The sequence below is a fragment of the Chroicocephalus ridibundus genome, chromosome 6 (assembly GCF_963924245.1).
Source record: "Chroicocephalus ridibundus chromosome 6, bChrRid1.1, whole genome shotgun sequence".
Taxonomy (NCBI): domain Eukaryota; kingdom Metazoa; phylum Chordata; class Aves; order Charadriiformes; family Laridae; genus Chroicocephalus; species Chroicocephalus ridibundus.
This window is the reverse complement of record NC_086289.1, coordinates 36,606,785-36,628,240: the sequence shown is the minus strand read 5'-3', so window position 1 is coordinate 36,628,240 and position 21,456 is coordinate 36,606,785. Positions and strand designations below refer to the sequence as shown.

Genomic DNA, 21,456 nt, shown 5'->3' with positions numbered 1-21,456 from the left:
ACCAAACAGGCCTCTCTTGAGCATCCCATCTTCCACCTCATCGTAACAGCCAGCCAAAGCCTGTTTCAGACGCCCCAGTGTCACGCACGTGCTGGCATTGTCTCCCCTCTGCAGTCCCCGGCAGACGCCGACGTTTTTCTGACAGCGCGTGGCATCTCTCTCTCTCGTGTTTGTGTGCAGAAAGCAGAGGATGATTTCTTCAGGTTGCAAGCAAAACTCCCCGTGTGCCCCGAAGGGCTCACACTGCAGATGCCGAGAAGTTTCTCCGCTAGAAACAGCAACAGTCAAGAGAGCAGAGACGCTCCGACCCCTCGCTAGATACTGGAAGAAAAGGCATGCCAAGGCAGACTACATTATTTCCTGTGATATATGAGCTAACAGGAACACCACGCTCCACAGTAAATCCATGCAATTCTTCATATAAATATAGACATGATTAAATAGCACGCAGCAGTAAAACCCCTCCAGGTCAGCAATAAATCCCTCCTCTGCACGGTTAACTCACGCTCTCAGCAGCAACAGAGACCCTGCAGTCAGTAAAGAAAAACGTTTGAAGAATCTCTTTCTTATGGCAAAGGAATGAACAAAAAGCACAGAGCAGGGTTCAGAAGTTCAGAAACACTTTATTTTTCCTTCTGCTATTTTCTTAAGAAAACAAAACAAAGTCTGCTTGTTTTAAAACCCATTCAAAAGGCTTCTGAGAGAACCCCCAGAGGAGTAAGGAGCGGATGACATTACAACAGTGGTATGCAAATGGTCTTTTCCCCAGGAAATATAAGATTTTAGTGTTCATATTGCAGTAATTACAGCTTAACAATTAAGAGGACTATGATTTTATCCACCAAGCCTAAAAGCTTTAAGTAAGACATCCCAGTCATTGCTTGGATAACATTGGAGACATTTCTTCAGACAGTTATAGCTTGTGATTCACTTGGAACAGTTTCCTAGGGGTAAAAAGTATTCTGGAAATGGCAATCGCACCAGGTCTCCCTTTGGAAAAGAACTGCTGTGTCTTATCCAGTACGTCACCTATGGTCCACAGTAGGAAAAGCTGCGCTGTTAGAAACACAATCTCACTCCCTATTTGTTATGAGCTGGATCCAATAAACAAAACGACCTATGCCAGCATCTCCAAAATCCACAGTCACCCTGAGACCAAGTTTAACTTCCACTTCTCATTCATCCTCTATCCTGCACTGAGCCTAGCCCTCAGATGCTAAAGAGCTCCGAATTCAGGTTCCCAGGCACATCTCACACCACCCCTACAGCACTGCCGACGGATGGCAGGCATAAGATTCGCAAACCTTCAAGCAATTAATATGCAATGCGTCCCCTGTGCCCAAAAACTTTCTCACCTTCTTCTGTCTCCTATTTGGGGTCATAGCTGCACGTCAAGGGTGTCAGAGACCATTCAAGCTGTAACGTAAGATGGGTTATTGGAGAAGCCCAACTTTAGTGTATGCAAAAAAGGGCTTTCATATACAACTCCAACACAGGATGCGCAAACCCAACGGTGTAAGAGCACCTGACACTGTGATTCCGCAAACATTAACCCTATGCACACAGGGAGATTACGGGACTCTGACAGGCATCAGAGTTCGGCAGGGACACAGCGACTGTAACGTACCCATCGCTGTGTATCTGGCAAAGCCTAGCTAAATCACACTGGCTTTGACGCAGCGGGCCGAGGTTCTCCTGCACTGCAGATGCCCCCACATGAGCCAGGGCGCAACACGCACCCGGACAAACTACACGCGCCCCAAGGTTTGGGTGTTGTCAGCTCTGTGCCTCTGCTGAACTGCATTAGGAAACACGAGGCATGGGGACCTGGGTGAAATCCACCCTGTCTGAATCTGACCCCGAATGCCCGGGAATAAAAACACACACACAAAACGCAGGCACCACTGGGATTAGGTTGCAGCTCTCCCTACACAATAGCTCTTCCCAAAGCACTAAGCCACCAGCCAACAGCACCTCTTCCAGAAAGAACCACTAAACACCAGTTAACGCACATCAAAAAAAGTTTAATATTTTCACAAGTATCACGTAACACTAGTATCAGAGCTACTAGTGTGCAAAGTAAAAAGACTCTCTACCTTTGCAAAACCAGTTAGGCATGCAATTTTTTCAGGTAGACACACAATTAAAGCTGCAATGACTGTTTGTGACTCACATGTTACTTCACAACATTCACTCACAGTGCACCATAATGCATATTGAAATGTTATCGATAGGTAGGGCAATCCAAATCTTAGGGGAGTGGAACGAGGACAAAGAGGAGTAGCCTGCGAATTTCCATCTACTTTCTGCAGGAAAAGGCAGCAGGGAAAACCATGCAGACATCTCAAATTCATTTTTGGTAGAAGAGCGTGAATTAAGGACTACTCTGTGGCCTCCCTCTTTGCAGAAAGTGCCGTGACTTGCAAATGTTATTCAACGTTTGCCTTCCTAACTGCTTCTCAATTTAAGTAATGCAACTGGTATGCAAATAATGGCATCAATTCGACAGAGGACAGGATACACCAAGTTTATAAGTGCCTATGATCTTTGCTGTTGCTTTAGTCCTTGGAATAAGCTGGGTCCGATTTTGGCTTTGTGGTGTGTTTAGTTTATGCACCCGGGTCCTCAAAGGCAAGATCAAAATCAAACCCTCGTATTCCTCTCTGATCACTAACTCTGGCTGAGTGTTTGTGTTTTGAGTGGCTGCTTAACAGTATTAAAGCAAATACCCATTTAAGGCGAGAGACGGAAGTATACACATCTGAGTGAGGCTGTCTAGCTGCAGATTTGGTAGAAGGTCTAGGCTGATCCAGACTAACAAGAACAATAAGAGATGGAAAATACTTTTAGTAAGAACTCTTAAACAGAAGAATACAGCACAGCCTGCCTAGGGACCATATATCTACCAACTTCCCGGGTCTGGAGATTTGGATTACCCCAATCACCAACCACTTTGTTTGACTCTTTAGGGATTTCTTGCCAAAACATGACAGATTTTGCCCAGAAACACAACACTATTCACAGAAGCAATGGGAAATACCAGTGGAACCAGATCCGTGGGACAAGGGCATTTACTTTTACCATGACAAAACAGGAATCAAGGAAGCAAGTAAGTCGCATTGTCAAGTCCCACTATAGAGTTACGTGTGTGCACAGTGCTGACACACCATAATGTTTCCACAACCGCTTTATATGAAACAACAGCAGGTAGATATGCAGGAGGGAGCTGTTGCTTCCCTTTTGCTAAAAGCATCAACACCCGGGTCTGGTGGTCAGTGTGCTGGCAGTGCGCTTAACAGGGATGCTGCAAAGAACACATTTGGTACGATGCGACGGTAGCTCTCAACGCACATCACTTGGGGGCAATTTCATCTCAGACAACAACTGATTTTTGACAGCTGCAGAAATTATAGACTGATTTTTCCATGACCTACAGATGGGGAAGGTACCAACAAGGTGAATAAGAAACATGCAGATTGGGGTCCAGAAACAGGAGATATTATTAACAGCACACATTCTATCTTGTATCCTATTTTTTATGTCATTAGTTGTATTTTTTTTTTCCCCCCGATAAAGCAGTGAGTTCTGGGTTTTTACCAGTTCTGACTACGCAGTCGCTGCTTTATGAGAAAGTGCTCACAAGACAGAATCGGGGCTGGGATTGTGGAGTTCAGTTCTGCTCGGCATCACGAAGCCTGCATCCCACCGCCGTGATGAGCGCTGCCCCTTTCCCGCTCCCGTCCTCTGACAGCAGGAAGGTCACGTCGCAGTTGGGTGCCAGGTCTTTGACTGTTTGGTGCATGATCCTCGAAAAGCTGTGGAAGGGAACAACAGCAGTGAGTGAGGTGGGGGGGGGGTGTCCCACAGCACCTGCAGAGCGTAGCGCTGCCACAGGCCTTTGCGGTGCTCCCACTTTCCCTGGGGAAAGAACTAAAACGCTGAAACTAGGGTGGACTTGAGGACTGGGAGTCAAAGGAAAAAAAGCACTTGCGTCCCATCCCTGCCTGTGTGTGGCTAATGCGTATTGCTGGTACCAAAGCAAAGGGGAGAGAAGAGACCACGTACAGTCATCTCCTTCCCACTCATCTCCCTCCACGCACACCACAGATGGGCACTAGGTCCTCTCCTCCTCCTGCCACCAGCTCTTTTAGACTCCTGCCCTTGCCTGCTATTGCTTCGCAGCAGCCCATCTCCTCTGCACACTGAACAGAAGCATCCTCCAAAGGGGCACCCAGCATTTCAGCACAGCGCTCTCGTTGCCTTTCCATAAGCAAGAGATCCTTACCTTGCTGTGCAGCTTCCTACTTGTATGGCAAGCTGCGTCCCCCTTCAGTTCATCATTGCCCCAAGAGTCCTTTTGGATCCTCTTGTTGCCCTTTAGAAAGCCCTAACCACCCCTGATTAAGACTTCTTTTACCTGGCTCTTACCCTAGCAAGTAAGAGATACCAGTTTGGTGCCTCAAAAGGACGTACAAGCAACGCGCTACAGATCGCAGGCAAGTAAATGCTGAGAAGGTGAATGAATACTCACTGTGGATGTAGTTTGTACAGAGTCCCATCCACACCAACCGTTATCTCCAGGTGCTCTAATCCTCTGTTCTCCCTAATTTTATCTACAACTGCAGCCATTCCAGCACCGCACAACTGAGCTGCTCGCCTCGACACCGCTCCGCACACAGTCTTGACAATGATGCTGTCGTCGCAGGTGCTGTTGAGCCCCAGCTGCTGGAGGATGGTGCGCACCTGCAGCAAGGCTAACCTGTCACTGCAGAAGCAGAAGAGCGCAGTGTTAAATTAAAGGTTTCCCTCAGTCAAGCCACGGCCACGCCACTGCACTGATGGCTGCATCCACACCAGGCGGCAGCCTTGCCTGCCAGCACAAGAGACCTCAGGGAACACAGATTCATTCACCCCTGCACTGCGCTGGGGTCGTTCATCCTGGCGGAAAGGATGCTGAGGGGAGACCTTATCACCCTCTACAATTACCTGAAAGGAGGTTGTAGAGAGGTGGGGGTCGATCTCTTCTCCCAAGTAACAGGCAACAGGACAAGAGGAAACGGCCTCAAGTTGTGCCAGGGGAGGTTTAGATTGGATATTAGGAAAAATTTCTTCGCTGAAAGGGTTGTCAAGCACTGGAACAGGCTGCCCAGGGAAGTGGTGGAATCGCCATCCCTGGAGGTATTGGCTGATGGTTGGACTCGATGATCTTAAAGGTCCCTTCCAACCTAGATGATTCTGTGATGCTACGCTGCAGTGCAGGAGAGGGGCGCAGGCGGCAAGGGAGGCTCTGAGTCCAGCTCTGCATTGTCTCCCCTTCTCTTTTCTTACCAAAGGGCATTTCAGGAAAATGTGACCAGCTTGGGGTTTTTCCCCCCTCCACAAAGACTCAACAGCCTTGAGATTACTTTAAAACACAGAGTCCAAGCAATAAAGACACAAAAATATCCAGTAAAGAAGTGCCCGTTCAGCTAGTGTTCCTTCAGTTCAACAATTACAGCTAGACACACACAAGGGCCACAGGAAAATGGCTTGATTTCCAAGCAAGCAAACAAAATGTTACAGGAAGGGAATCCTTGACAGCCCTTCCCATGATTTAGCAGTGACTACTGCTAGAAATTCATATGATGTTGTAAAGAGTCCTTCTGCACATGCGCAGGCTCTTGCTGAAACCAAAATTATCTCTGGAGAACCAAGTAATGCTCTCCAGCTGTCCCTCCCCTCCAGCAGTGTCACCAGAGTATTTCACCCTGAACTGCCTGCCGTGCAGTGCTCTTACCTCTCAATCTGAGAAAGGAACTTGGTTTCAAAGATATGTCTGGTCTTTAGCGTCTCTGAAATCTGGCCTCTGAAGAGGAAGCCCCGTTTGGTGAAGTCGATCAAAATGTTGCGGACTATTTCCCCCAGGTACATCCCGCTGATCATTTTCTCGTACCTGCAATGAAGGAGAGCGGCACAGTTCAGAGGGATTGCTGCTCGCACTTGCAAAGGCAGCATCGCAGCTGCGTTCTCACAGCCAGGTGTCCTGCCCACACACATTGGGGACATGAAATAGGCAACCCAATTTAGACAGAATGGCCGTTTACTAGAAAAATTGGGCAAGAAAAAGCATGAAGACTCAGCAGGAAGCCTTGTGAGCCCATCTATAAACACTTCATCTATTCCTCACTGCCATGCTCCCCCAGCCAGGCTGTTGTTAATGACGGATGGTGTTTCTCCCAAATGGAAGAAACAAAAACCTGTCGCCAGTGAGCAGAATGGTGCCCAAGTGAAAGCCAGCATCCCCCAGTGCAGCATCCCCCAGTGACAGCCCTGAGTGGATCCCAGGAAAAACTTGTCTCCACTGCACAACACTTGGGAGCCCTCTTGAAGCACAGTTGAGACCTTCATCAGGAAAAGTTCAGTGGCTCCGTGCAGCAAAATTACAGGAAAACCACAAGGTACAGTCACTGCGAGTGCAGTGTTTTTAAGGGAGTCCTGTGCTGCAAAACCCTGTGAAAGATAAAAGATGTGAAAAGGTATGTCCAACATGTTTGCAGGATCACTGACCTGTAAACCAGCAAGCTGGGGGGACAGGGTTGGTTTATACTTTTCCGCTAATCCCAGCACCTGGTTTCCAGAAGGGAACCAGTGGTCCAAAAACCACAGGGAGGAACCAAGCTGTCTTGAACCCCTCTTTTCCCTAACTTTGCAGACAGGACGTGGGTTTCCCACTTGCAGGCCTGCCCCCAGGGAACAGAGGGAATAGCTTTCGCCTGCAGACCTCTTCCCGGCACACGACAAGGAGCAGTCTACGAGCAATGCTTGGCACTGGTACAGGGCAGCCCTGGTGCTGAGGAGGGCCAGGAGGTCTGCTGTGCGCTCCTTCCCCTCCAGCATCATTCTGGTTTGAAGTGAGCGTATTGGGGTCCGTGAGCTGTGCCCTCACCAATAAGAACTGAACACTTTTCCCCATTTATTGAAAAGCGCATTCAGTGACGCATCCTTTGTTTCATGTCCTTAAGCTCTAAAGCAGGGTTTCTGCCCTGGATTGAGCGGAGCCCAGCACGCCATCCTGCTGGAAGCAGGCCATGCAGTCCATTTAATACTATGAGCTCTCTCAGGCTTGTACCCAGCAAGTGTCCTCCCTCTTGAGTGCCTAACTCTCTGGATTAAATTATTCCCCCTGGCTACTGCCTTTGTCTGCTTACTCCATGCCAACTCTGCCGCTGCATCAAGGCTCGCTCAGCGCCTGCCTCTCGGGGTCTGTTCGAGCCTTAACTTCCGCAGAGCTTCCCAGCGGACTTGCCAACTTTTCTGCATCCCCCAGATTTTCAGGCAGATTTACTCTAGTCACAAAATCTTTTTAAAAGCTCCTGGCATCACCACGTTGCTGCAGAGAAATTATGAAAAATTGTGGCCTGAGCATGCAGAAGTCTCAGACAGTTTAATCAGCACTGGATACATCTCCTTGTCAGCCCTTTCCTGAATGGGGCAGGGAAGCACTTGCCCAAACAAGCGCTGGAGCCCCAAAATGGGATCCAACCTCCAGGGCCAAGAAAGGCAGGTCCTCTAACATGACATATTTCATCCAGAAAATCGCCTGAAATCAAACCTGGATGCAACTGCTAGAAAGCTCCTGACTGCTTTACAGTGAGCAGCTGCGAGCTCCAACCATACTGGCCGGTCTAGGCTGAGGAATTCAAGAGGCAGAGCCCGCCATAAAGAGAATTTAGCTAAAAGAGATTAAACTGAGACTGAGAGCAAAAGAATGACAAGCCATCTTAAACCCCTCAGTACAACATGGGATGAGAAAAAAACGGGTCTCTTAGTAATTTCAAGACTCACGAAGTTCTCACCAAAAACCCCACTGCAGTCCCATGGCAGCAAATAAGCCGCAAAAAAAACAGGGACCAGGAAAAGCACAGAAGAGGGAGATCCCACAGGACAGCAGAGCCGCAGTCATTTTCTACGCCTAACCTCTCCCTTCTCTGACTGGGAAAAATCCAATTCCCTCTTAAAAGCATTTAAGGCAGCCTGGGTTATGTTTAGCACACCATTTATCCCGCAATACCTTTGCTTTCCAGCATTTAGTGAATAGTCATCAACTGCTTTGTCATATACTGTCCTGATATCGTCCAGGCATCCATTATCCCCGAACGCTCCCCACTCCGTGTTCACGCACATCCGTCCTTGCTCACCATCCACCATCTCTATGTTTCTCATCTCTTCCATGTAACAGGCATTGCTGCCAGTTCCTGCAAGAAAATAAATACTGAAATTACTCTTTGTTTGGAACAAGGCAAGACTAGAATAAGCACAACAGCCCTGACAAAACCTTCTGGGGCACCTTGAATGTGCTTTTTCTGAATGATTAAGGCAATCATTATTTGAAATATCACAAAAAAAACCCACTCTTCGATAATCCTGAATTGAGGGACGATATTGCCACTGTGGTGCACCTCTCAGAGCGGCTCGGAGAAGAAGAGGCTCACCAAGGCCAGCGGGTGAGGGCCCCCCGCTACAGGGAGGAGCAGCAGTACAGCACTTTTGGCGTGCCAACCCTCCTGTGCTTCTGAACCCAAAACCGCAGTAAGCAACCAGGTGGATTTTGAAGTTAGGAACCACCTTCCACAAAGCCCAGGCACCCACAAAATCTGGGGGGGAAATTTGCCAAACTGAAAACCTCAGCGAGTTCTGAGGCATCAGGCAAAGAAAAACCCAGGGGTTTTACCAGCTAATTGCAGGGTATTTTTGAGTTCTTGCTGGTTTTTTTTTTTTCTGATTCAAATTGCTTAAATAGTTTCCCTGGCAGGAAGGTTGCTTCCATGTTGAAATGGTGCCATATCTGATTCTGCTTAAAGGGGATCCTAAGGACCATGGCAATTACAAAGTGCTCCACGTACACAGAGGCCCCAGGGAGCAAAGCTTTATTAGCAAATAGAGGCAGCTTTTGCTGCTACCTGGGGCTAAAGTTTTCTATAATTTGCCTACCGAACTCTCATTTAACAATGCATCACAGATTCTGCACCGATTATTTCAGCAAGTCTGTTTTCCTTTGCCATTTTTTTTTAGGATACTATATCAATAAAGTCGGAGCAAAAATATATCTTCCCACAGTACGCCCCTGCTGCAGGAGAGCTGAGCCACAGCACAGGGTTTAGGGGTGGAAATCTGGGCTTCCAGACCAAGACCCACATTTGCAGGACCAAACCAGAGCAAAACCAGTTGTGGACCATCAGCACTGGCCAACCTCCCAACAATGCCAAGTCTCGTCATCCAGAACAAGATAAGTACGGGCTACCTGAATATGCAGACACCTGTTAAATACAGGCTGTTGGACTGACAGGCTTTTAGATGATCTCCTGTTGCCACCAGATGAAAAGCAGAGACCTGGTCTCATCAGCAGCAGTTTCCAAAGCATTCAGCAGTGGAGGCTCAAAGCATTGACTCTCCTGGGCAGGAGAGGTGGCACTGAGCAGAGACAGGGCACCAGCGTGATGTGAGCTCGCCCTTGCAAGAATATTTTTCCCTGCCAAGCAACAGCGTGAAATTTCACCCACCTGCCTGCACTGGGGAGAGCAGGGTGACTGCTGGCTCACGCAGGCTCCTCAGCAAGTGCCATCAGCCTGGCCAAGGCTATTCAGAGCCCCAGGGCTTTTGCTCTCATTAGCCCAGATGTGCCCAGGCCACCTCCGACCCCCTGCTCTGCACGCAGAGAGGCTGGATGGAGAGGGTATCTTGCAGGATGCTCTCAGCACACCCAAGGACACGCTGCCCTTCCTGCAGGGAACTCTGTCCCTGACAACACACCACCGACGGAGCTGCACAGACACGGCTTCCTACCCACACTGCACAGTGCTGACTCATCCTGGACATTTTCCAGCTGTCTGGAGGAGAAATCGGTGGCATTTTATTTTCCTACAACGACCTCGCAACCGAAACTGTCCTTAAAGCTTGCAGGTGCCTCATCCCCTTCTCTCCCAGTGAAAACTCATTTCTCTGGAGAGCTTTAGGAATTCATGGCACCTTGTGCCACAGGCAACCCCAGCGTGGCATGTGCAAAGGCATCGGCAGTCGCCTGTGGAATTATCTCAGCTGTCTCACTGCTGGGAAGGGAGCTGTCAGTCGCCGCGCTTTGTCTATCAGAGCTTTCCATCACACGCCGTTCAGGAATCACGGCTGTGCTTCACAAATTTATTCTGAGATACCACATGCTCAAGGGAAGCTGTGGGCTACCTGAACATCCCAGCAGGGAAACTCTGATAGGCTAAACCAACAGATACTCCAGGAGCTGGTGAAGCTACCTGAGCCCACAGTTGCTCGCTTCCCAGTTAAAATAGGCAGGATTTGTTCAGCATTACGGCCTGTGCTTATCTCAGCTGATCACGCACAGAACTGGCTGTTAAATGTTGCTCTTAATTCCTTCACACAGCTTGCTTCTGTTAGCCTCGAAATCTTCCACTCCTGGACACCCTAGCTCTATTTTCAGTTAAACACAGGGATGTCTCCACGAGAATACAGACAGATGTGTCGACGTACTCTTTAATAAAAAAGTGCCAAATAACAAGCGGCTGTAACACGTACCCACAATGAGTCCAATTTCACAGTTTGGGTCTTCATAAGCACAAGTCATCATTGTGCCTACTGTGTCATTCACCACGGCCACCACATCCAAGTCAAACTCCTTTGGAAGAGAGCAATAAAACAGTGAGAACTCTGGGTTTGGGACAACCCCTGACACCAAAGGTAACACAAAAGGAGTTACACCATTGGGAACTCTGTCAAAGCACACTGGAAACCAACAACGAAAGTACTGGCCTGATTTTACACATGCAGAAATAGGAACTTAATCTACTAGCGAGTAGCTAAGGCTCCTCGCATGCTTTACCTACAACAGACTACGTCTTCAGAAGAAAGGATATTCCTGGCTGTTCTCTTTGCCTTAGATATATTTAAGTGCAGATCTTGTATACAGGTATATGGTAGAGGGCTATTGCCATTCTGTATTACAGCAGTGTGGTAGCAACTCCAGTAGCAAAGGTTTTTAAGATTCTTTTTTCACTTGCTGATAAAACTCTGCTAAAATTAATGCTCTCCTCAGGCTATTTTTCTTCCTTTCCCAGAAAGATTCAGCTAAGCTGCTTGAGGCTTTTCCAAGAACAGGGGCTGGGAGGGGGAAAGCTGTCATTTAGGGTGCACTGAGGTGGATTCCTGCAATCACTGCGTTGAAACTCCCTGCCTTCTCCATGCTCTGATGCAGTGAAAATTGCCCCAGGGCTTGAAAGAAGCCTTGAAAGTTCCGCCAAATTTAGCAAGTTAGAAGTCTCTGGGGAAAAAAAAAAAAAAAACAAAACAAAAAAACCCCAATGAAACAAAATCCCCAGCATGGCTCACTTTGAGTAGCAATTTTGGTTTGGTGGCTGAACTCTCCCACTGCCTGTAGACCACCCTATGTGACAGTCAGGCTATATGCCAGCACAGCCACACAGTGTGGGCGGCTGCTGCATCTGGACCTGCTGCAAGGCAAACTCCTTCTGTGCAGGACAGGAGGCACAGCCTGTTTCCTCAAGGTGCACAAACCCTGCAAGAGGGAACCTGCCTGATCTATGAGGTCTGTGAAGTCTGGAGGGGAAGGAGAAGTAGGAGGAGAAAATGAAAATAAAACCAGAAGAAAAAAAAAAATCACCTCTCTTCTTTTAATTCCTTCTCTAAGCAAATACACCACATCTTCTCCCTCGCAGTCTGTAGCTTTGAAGCCTTTTGTCCAATTGAGAAGGATACCCTAAAAAGAAAGAAAATAGGTTATCAAGTTTCCTGGTGCGCTTCAGATCACCCCAAAAATCCTACAACCCTCTAAGGGACAATCACTGAGCACAGTCTGATAACTTCCCTGCATTTGCTCACCTCCTCAGCCCATAAATTATTTATGGCCAGTCGGTACATGGACTCATAGAAGCCCTCAGCTGAAGGAGGAGGGTCACCAGTATTCACCAATACGGGTACCACATTTTGCTGAACAACCTGTCTTCTCTCTCAGTCACACTCCAAAGTCTCCCTGGCTTGACCAAGCCTCCTATCATCAGCAAGATGACAGCTTTTTAGAGCTGGACATTTGAATGCCACTCCTAACATCACTGCCTAATTTCCTCATATATGAATGCTCATCTTATTTTTGCTAAGACTCAAGTGTTACTGTACACTTGACATTTCAAATGCTTTAGTGTGAGGTTATACGGAAGAGTCTCTATGAAAAGGAGTATCTCTTCATATATGTGGAATTTGCTTCTAAAACTACTAACCATGCTTGGTCTACAAATTTCCAGAGCAATGCAACAGACTCAAAAAAAAAAAAGAAAAGCACGACAAGAAACAACAAACTCAAAAAAAAATAAAGATTTGTCAGAAAATATGTCTTTCTTCAAAAAAAGTGCTAAGTAGACAGGAAACTATTAACAGCTAGACAGGTGGAGTTTGTGGAAGTATGTGGCAGTGAGGAAGTCAAATATGAAAGCGAAAAGAAAAAGAGTACACACGGCAGGGACACACTGCAGGCTACACTGTCACCTGCAGGGTGACATAGCTGAGCAGGCCCTGGTCCATCTGCTCCATCCGGGGAGACCAGACCAGCTGGGGGACAGGAGCTGGCAGTAGGGACGGACTTTTGCTTACTGCTTGCAAAACCCGGGAAGTACCACAGTCCAGCAGCTTTATACAATTGGAAAAAACACAATGCCTTAAAAAAGGGACACCACCACCACAGAATGCTCTTATCTGTCACAGCCACGGGCTGAGCAGCATTTGCACTGCTACCTTTAAAGGAACTATTTATAGGAGCGGCTGCAGTGGTCAGGGTCAGAGCATGAAGCCTCCCCTTGTACAACCTCCCTGTAAGTGTCACGCAGATGGTATGAAGGCAGAGAAATCAGGCCTAGCATAAGCACAAAAACAGATTCAAAAGATACTAAGGAACTTACAGCATCCAGACTGGTCTGCTTGCAAGGGAAGGAAAACGTGAAGCCAAGAGGAAGACGTGCACCTTTTATCCCCATATAATCCAGGAAATCAGAAATGCAGGTAACGATGTGATCAAACAGCTTTAAAGAGAAAAGTCACACATATGAAGTTGTACACGTTACACACTCTTAAGAAGGTACTGAAAAAGTTGCAGACCTGCAAAAGAGAAACACAAATACCCACCTCTTCTCCTGTTCCCTGCATCACCTCTATAGGAATGGCATAGATCTTGTTGTGCATCTCAACTGTTCTCCTTTTACCACTGCGGATTTTCACCAGCAAAACTCTAAAGTTTGTCCCTCCAAGGTCAAGTGCCAGAAAGTCTCCGTTCTCTGTAAAAGAGTATATGTGTATATTTAAAGAACCATAAACAAAATCTGAGGAAGTGCTAAGATTTTAAGATTTTAATAAGTGCTACGAAAGCACTTTGATATAAAATCTCTTAGAAGCTCTCAGTTGGGAAGTTAAACTCATCAAAGGAGAATTTCAGATGTTGTTCTGAATATTCCAGCCCTTTTTTCTTGTGGTTTTGTTTTGTTGCAAACCAACAAGGGAAAGGGAACCCCCACAACTGTTCCCTGAGAGAAAACAGAAATTTGGCCAGCCACCCTGAAATGTAAAGAACTACTCAGGTTGTGCAGACAGAGTTCAGATGGGTTTGGGTTATGGGTTTTCTCCCTCCAGGTCCTGGCTTGATTGCATCCTGGGGCAAGGACACAGGGCCGGGCTGACAGCAACCGGCACAAGGGCAGCACAGGCTGCCCTGCCTGCGGCTGGGATTCCCTCCTTTGGACGGCTCAGGAGGCTCCTCCTTCCATTGCACCAGATCTGCTCACCCTCCACCAAACCCAAACTCCATCGCCCAGATATGCCTCTACCTGTCCCATCCGGCGTGCTGCGGACAAAGGTGGGCAGCATCTTCACTTTGGCAGTCTCATGCGTCTTCTTCTTCAGCCCCGCTTCCATCTCGGCCCTCATCCTCTTCTTCACCTGCAGCAGCTGCTCGTGGGTGAGCTTGAACTCGGCCAGCGTCTCATCGATGAGCCGGTGCTGTTCCGACAGCCGGTAGGCCACCGCCGTCACCATCGCCGCTCCCTTCCCGCTGCCGCTCTCCGACAGCAGGAACCGCACTTCAGAGTCAGGCACCAAGCGCCGGGTGGTTTTGTGCAAGCGCCGGGCGTACCTGCGGGGAGGGGACGCTGCAAGCCCACCACCTGCCTTGCCTCCCCCACCACCCCCCAAAATCTACACTGCTGACACGGACCGACCGCAAAGGGGAGCGAGGAGCATCATCACACCCAAACTAGTTACAGCCTCCCAAGGAGGAAAACTGCCAGGGGAGAGCAGTTCTTCCCTACGGCCTCTTTTCTCCTGAATTTCTAAGAAAGGCCAGCAAAAAGCAGGAGGGAGCATCAGAGTCTCATCCCCTGACCCAAGATGGGAGAAAGCCCATGGCTCCAAGGCTGCTCCCATCTCCTTTCCTGGGGCCATCAGGCTGTCCTGAACTCACCGGGTTAGATTGTGTGGGGAAACAGTTCAGAAAAAAAAAGTTGCCCATGTATGTTATCTTAACACACCCCAGACCTCCCCATCTGGAAGAGCCAGCCAAAATGGCATTCTTGGAAATTTTTTTGTTTGCCAAAAATTTTGTTGTTCTTTAACTAAGAAAAATATATTCTTTTTTTTCAACAAAATAATGAGAAAATGAAACGTAAAACATCCTTCTCCTTTCAAAAGCTTCCTCATAAATGACACTCAGCCCTCCCAGACAGCTCCAGTGCCACAGTATGTCCTGTACGCTGGGCTTCTGCTCCCCTTCGGTCCCCACAGGTAAATCCCAGAGCCCAGACTGGAAACTGACTTGTTATCCCCAGTTACTATTTACTAAGTAAAAGCCTTTTACCATGTGTGCATAAGCCACACCTCCACACTGCATAGTTCTTTATTCCGAACTTGGAAACCCTTACGCAGGTGCTGCTGCTCTCCCAGTGCACAGATTCACTCCCAAACACCCGCAGCACTGGGGCTTGGGCACTGGGGTTATTTTTGACACTAAGACTCACGCCAAACCCTGTTACCAGGACGAGGTACACCCACGGCAAAAAGAGCTCAACTTCCTCTCCGATTTCTACATAAATCTAAACAGCTGTTCGATTAAAAATGTGACTTTCAAGGCAGGGAAAAACAAGACAAAGCCCATTTTTAAAAGGCCACGGAAATGTAAGCACCAATTTTTTCCCCCTGGTTTCCAAGTATATCTTCACAAAAGACTTGAAAAAAATAGGGTTCAGCACATTTTCAAAACAACCGAGCTTAAGTTGAAAACGGAGATCAAGATGCATTAATGCAGGTCTCCTCAAAGCCCAAGCCATGGGCACAAAGTAATATTTTGTACCAAGAAACTCTCCTTCCAAGAGGTCTATTGAGATCCCTTAAGGTATGTACTCAAACCACCATAGTTTTCACTGATACTGCAGTATCCAGTTACTCAGGGGTTTGATTCTTTTCTTTGTGGTTTTGTTGTTTTGTTTGGTTTTTTTGTTGCTTGTTTTTTTTTTTTTTTATAATCTCACCCTACTTCTTGAGTTTAGGACATCTCTCCTTTCCACCGAGCTCCCCATCTCAGACCAAACCCCACACCCATGGTTTGGGTACCTCATCTCACACCCAAACCACGTGCCTGGGTGACATCTTGGGATTACACGCTCGACCCTTTCCAAACCAGAAGCCATGGCAGATGAAGAGTATTAACAGCAGGAGCAGAGGGACTCACTGCGGATGCATCTTGTAGAGGGAACCATCGACCCCCACGGTGGTCCGGAGGCGGCCAACCCCTTTGTTATCCCGCAGCTGGTTGAGGATGGCACCCAGTGTGGAGGCTACCAGGTTGGCCGAGCGGAAGGACACAATGGTGCAGACATGCTGGACGGCGATGCAGTCCTCATGGGATGGCTCCACCCCGAGGCGGGTTAAAATTTCTTTGGCTTTGTTCAAACCTTCTTTGCTCCTACAAAGAGAGAGCAATAAAGGGTACTCCTTAATGGAAGAGCTATAAAATGCAGGACAGAGGCACATCCAACCATGGGTGTCCCTGCCTGGGGTTTGAGAAAGGGATTAGAAAGAAAATTTCTTAGAGATCTGGACTGGGAAGCTCCATGAGGCTTGAATTGAAATGCTATAAATATGCATTCATTCACAGACAGAAACAGCTTTCCATTAAAGCCCGGTACAAACATGCCACCTACAAACCACGCAATTCAAGGTACTATAGCAGCCACCCTACGGGCAGGACGACTACTCCCATGTGTACCCAAGAGCCTGCCATCCTTCAAGTTCATTTCCCACAAGGCAAGAGGTACACCATGCCGTTGGAAACCTGTCCAACAATAACCTCTCCAACGCTGCCCACATTTTCGTTGTGTCAGATGGTCAGACCAAGTCTCATACTTCAAAAGCAGAAGCATCCCCCACGTAGCTCAGGCTGCAGTTGGTGCAACAGCACGGGACCCATGACAGCTCCTTCAGCGCACCCCCAAGAAAGGTAGCAACTTCCAAGCACTTTTACAGACCTGGAGGAATTAAAATGCTTTTTCATCACCCTGATGCTTTAGACTCCAAACAGCTTGTCCTCTCTGGAGCAAGACACGCCAGCCGCACAATTCAGCACAGGTCTGTGCACACTCCTAATCCCACGCTCGCTTGCTCATATGTCTCCATAAATTAAACCCAGTCTGAAAAACCCTAAGTGAAGGTTGTCCAAGTGATTTCATCCTGATGGCTCCCTTTTCAGACTTTTACAACCTCACTGAATTTCTGCCTCTTGTGCTGCATTTTCCCACATCAGCACCCAGCCTGAGAGCAAAGTCTCTGGCAAAACTTATCCAACATCCACCTCGGTCATCTCCCAGACAAAAACAAAAGGAGTATATCTTGTCATTACTAACTGCACTCCATACATCTTTTTAAGGACTCCTGCATCCTGCTAGCATCAGCTAGAAATTTGAAGCTGCACAGGGATGTGCTCCCCACTTATAATCAAAGTGCTCTTCAGGGAGTGAGGTGGGATTTCAGGGCGAATTTTGCGGAATTTCTCCATAACTGCATTTTTCTCATTGTTGTTCAACATTACGTTGGTCCATGACATGGACCTCTGTGGTTAAGACGAATGAACACACACATTTCATGGAAAGCTGTTCAGATAGGATGGTCTGCAGGGACAGGAATGAAACGGGGCCGGGGGCAACAGGCATTGGAGAAGTTACTGGCTGTTCCCTTGGCATTGTGCTCGCAATCAACAATACATGTGCACCAAAGTCAGCAGCACTTCGAAAAGAAAAAGCCAGCCCAATGACTACAGTACAAACTATCCCAGTGATGTGAATTTTAAAAACATGGGGGGGGGGAAGAGCCGGTAAGTACTGACCAAAGGGGTGATGACACCATAAGAAACCAACTGGCGCATAGCTCAGAGGTCACCGTGTAGCACCCGGCACTGCCTACGAGACTGAATGCTCTGCCTTGTCACGCTTGTTTTCTTTCTGCCCAGCGATCCCGTGGATACAGCAAGGAGCGACGCAAGTATTTGCTAGGAGGCACCAAGCCAATTCACTCCTGCGTTCAGCTGCAGGGTAGCAGCTTCTGAGTTTTTGTGAGGAGGGTGAGAGGTAGCACAGTCTGGTAGGCTTTTTCATAGCTCCTCCCAGCACAGAAAAAGGAAGAAATCTCAGGGAGAAGGGCACAGGCCGTCTGCTGAGGGTCCCTACGTGCTGGCTCTGCACCTGCACTGGAAGATAGCAGCCACCCCCAGCACAACACATCTCCCCAGAAAATGAAGAGAGATGCTGGAAAATCAACATTCAGAGTCCCTGTGATCCCCAGGGGGGTGAAAAAGGAGAGGTACTCACTTTTCTATGGCAGAAACATGCTTCGTCTCAAACTTTCCTTTGGTGAGAAGCTCAGGGGTGATTCTCCCCTCAAAGAGCAGCCCCTCCTTGGCCATCTTCACCAGGATAAGCCTCACCAGCTCCCCCATGTACAGCCCACTGACCATCTTCTCAAACCTGCAGGAGAGGACAGCAGCGGTCACCCAGCTGTGCCACTGCACCATCCGGCCCAGCCTGCAGTTTGCCTCACCGTGGGCAAAGCTGAACTGATGAATTCATAACACAAGTGGAAAAGGGAGCACGGAGCGGAAAATAAAAGCAGCAAAGCTTGTAACTGCCTCACTCACAGCTGCTTCCCAGGATTAAGGGATCCACGGTCGATCTCTCGATCAAACTCGGTCCTGATGTCTTCCAGTGAGCCATCATCTCCGAAGGCCCCCCACTCCGTGTTAATGCACATCCTGCCCTCGTCCCCTTCCACCAGGTCAATGTGCCGCATCTCCTCCATGTAACAAGCGTTGGTGCCAGTGCCTTTAGGGAAAGGACATCAGAAGGTGCTAACCAAACAGGCCAGGCAAAGGGAGAAAAGCCACGTGCATGCTGCAGCAGCAATGTGCATTACCAATGATCAAGCCAACTTCACAACGCTGGTCATCAAAACCACAGGTCATCATCGTCCCAACGGTGTCGTTCACAACAGCCATGATATCTGCATCGTAGTCCTGATGGAGAAAAAAATATGTTACTCGAGCCATATGGCTTCTTTGGAAAACACTGCTTGTGTTTATCACCGGTTTGCTTATATCAACTAATTTCACAAGGAACAGGAGACAAGTAATTTGCCTGAATACCACAGCTCATCTTTTTAAATATCACCAATTCCATCTGCCAGATCCCAATCCCACACACCCAAGGAGACAACGAGACCAGACTAATGCACCAGGCAAGCGACAAAACAGCAGTAGCGTAATTCTAGAGAGCAAAGACCTGCTCTCACATAAGCACCCTTAGGCAGGAAAGAAGAGGGCTATACATGAGGGAGGGAAGAACTCTGCAGTTAAACGTCATGGAGTAATTTGATGCAGTTGCTTGAGAAGGCAATCTAGAAAATATTCCCAGTTTACTTATTTCTCATAGAATTCACTTAAAACGTCTAGGAGTTTTATTTCAAGTGAAGATTTGAATATAAAAATATAAACAAATAATGCAATTAAGCAAGCTATCCAAATGACATGCACTCATTCCTTTCCAGCTTCTTCAGTGTTTTATTCTACCTGATATCAAGTCTGATGATAGTAACTGACTAAAGTAATGTTGTTCGGTGACAGTAAAACTCAGGTTTGCGTAAGAGTCCACAACCACCCAAACAGACCAAATACTGCCCAGTTTCCGATGAATTTGGATGCTGAGTAAACAACACATCACCTGGCTGCAAGCATTATGCAAACCCAGATTCATTCCATCTCACGCTCAGTGCCTTTTTATTTAAATCAGCAACCTGGTCACCTTCACCCTCTATAAAATCAGCAGTGAGAAACTCACTGAGCCTGAAACCCCCCTTTCTCTTCTACCCTGCTCCTCTCCTGCTCCCAAGCAGGGCAGTTGCACAACGCAGCTGAGCCCAGACCAAAAGCTGTGGCACGGACACACAGCACTTTCTCAGTTTTTGGAGAGTGATAAAACTGCTGAAGGTTGCCAGCGACAAACCACAAGACAGTAACTCAGTCATGAGCTACGAGGAAAATCACAACTTCCACATCACGACTCTGACATCACTCCATCTTCCCAGCAAACGGCGAAACTGCACATCTTCATGCAAAAAAGCAGAGCTGCGCCATCACTCAGATCACACACTCAACTCAGTGATGCGAAGGGTGGTCTCTGATAAAGAAACGCCAGTTTGCTGCTCTGATACAGAGTTAAAAAAAAGAACGAAGTACAATTTACCCCACGTTTCTTGATGGCCCTGTTGAGCAGCCTCACAACATCTGCTCCCTCCACTCCACTTGCTTTGAAGCGCTTCGTCCAGGTTATCAGAATACCCTGATAAAACAAGAAAGCAATATTCAACAGGATGCCACACGACACAAATTGATTTTTTTTTTCCTTAAAAACAAGATTTTATACTCCAAATGCCTCTTCAGGTCTCTTTTGTACGACCTAACAACCCAACCTGCGACAACTGGAGGTCTTTGATTCTCATTACAGTAAGCTGAAAGACGGGACATTGTTTTCCCCTCCCTTGTTAGAAACTGGCTGGTTTGCAGTTTGTATTTTCAGCCCACTCTTCTCCCTGCTACTCCTCGACAGTTTTTCTTGGAAAACCATTTAATCCTTTTGGGCCATGGAAATTGACTGCTTTCAGAAAAAGCTGACTGCGCGGGACTGGCCAAAGAGCAGGGATGTGATGTTTGTACACCCGGGACTCAGCTGCAGCGGGGATCAGGCTGCTGCACATTTGCTGCCTGCGTCCCAACTGTCTGGGCTTGTTTCAGTGGGGGATCACGTTCTTGGGTCAAGGCAAATGGAAATACTGGAAACGTAGCAATGTGCGTCCCCAACTTACAGCGTGGACAAAAAAGGAAACCCTGGTATTGAATTCTTTGCCTGCAAACTGTCATAAAGAGCCTGCAAAATCCCCCAAGGTGATAAGTACATCTGATTTTTTTTTCTACTTGGCTAATGCCTAGCTGATTCAGAGCATTCCGTATATAAGTAAATAATAGTAAAAAAAGAAAAGCGCATTCACAGTAGTCAACAGGAAAAAAGACTCAAATCAGCTCAGCTTTTCATACCCATCACGATATTCACATCTATCACAACAAGAGTCCAAGAAGCTAAAAACCAGAAAAGCTGAAGCCTATAGACACAAGCAGCCATTGCCGAGGTGTACCTTTGCCCGTATCTCAGCTTAAAAGTCAACCACATGTCTTGTGCACATTCACCCTCCCAACTGCGATAGCATTTAGCCCTGAAGCTATGGGGGACAGAGGGACTAGGGCAGCTCTTTCCAGACAGGAGGTATTCCTACCACTAAACCACAGTTTGCGTAAGTTTTGCCCCTGTGCCATCCTCATTAGCGTCATTTTGAAATCCAGCAAAGCCCTGTGGTGCTGCGCAGGAAAACCATGGGCCAAGCCCACTCTGTGGGCATAGCTTTAATGGTCAAAAAGGCCCCTCGGTCCACGGAACTTTTATCATTCAGGAAACGGGTCAAACCACGCTGGCAAAGAGCGGCTCTTCTCAGTGTGAGCAGCCACTTGTGCCAGGAAGATTTTTTCTTCTCCAGCAAGGCCTCGGCACACAGGGAAGAGTCCTTGGAGTGCAGCAGGGTTGAGCGGGACCCAACCACGCAGTGGCCACCTCGTCACTCTCGGAAAAACCAGTGACCCCCTGCCTCCTTCTGCTCACCAAGCATGAGAAACCAGCACTCCGGCAAGCACAGCCCTGCAGGAGCAGCAATCCAGGAACAAATCTGTCCCGCAGAATCCCAAGAGAACATATTTTTCAAATGCCCAAAATACCACAAAACCTCTCAGAAAGAAAGTCCACTCTGCCACTGCTCATCCCCATGTCTCTA

At 47.8% G+C, this 21,456-nt stretch overlaps 1 protein-coding gene across 1 annotated transcript in view; it reads right to left on the bottom strand.

Annotated features, from left to right (window-relative positions):
• Positions 1 to 2,003: 2,003 nt before the first annotated feature.
• Positions 2,004 to 21,456, bottom strand: part of HK1 (hexokinase 1) — a 37,765-nt gene continuing 18,312 nt past the window's right edge. Inside the window, exons 5-18 of the mRNA XM_063339935.1 lie at positions 19,824 to 19,919; positions 18,499 to 18,598; positions 18,224 to 18,407; positions 17,898 to 18,053; positions 15,767 to 16,000; positions 13,872 to 14,176; positions 13,177 to 13,325; positions 12,954 to 13,073; positions 11,666 to 11,761; positions 10,564 to 10,663; positions 8,051 to 8,234; positions 5,777 to 5,932; positions 4,532 to 4,765; positions 2,004 to 3,815 (exon numbers count right to left, since the gene is read on the bottom strand). Of these exons, the coding sequence (XP_063196005.1) occupies positions 3,671 to 3,815; positions 4,532 to 4,765; positions 5,777 to 5,932; positions 8,051 to 8,234; positions 10,564 to 10,663; positions 11,666 to 11,761; positions 12,954 to 13,073; positions 13,177 to 13,325; positions 13,872 to 14,176; positions 15,767 to 16,000; positions 17,898 to 18,053; positions 18,224 to 18,407; positions 18,499 to 18,598; positions 19,824 to 19,919 (2,259 nt within the window). The 3' untranslated portion in view covers positions 2,004 to 3,670. The remainder of the gene's footprint in view (positions 3,816 to 4,531; positions 4,766 to 5,776; positions 5,933 to 8,050; positions 8,235 to 10,563; positions 10,664 to 11,665; positions 11,762 to 12,953; positions 13,074 to 13,176; positions 13,326 to 13,871; positions 14,177 to 15,766; positions 16,001 to 17,897; positions 18,054 to 18,223; positions 18,408 to 18,498; positions 18,599 to 19,823; positions 19,920 to 21,456) is intronic.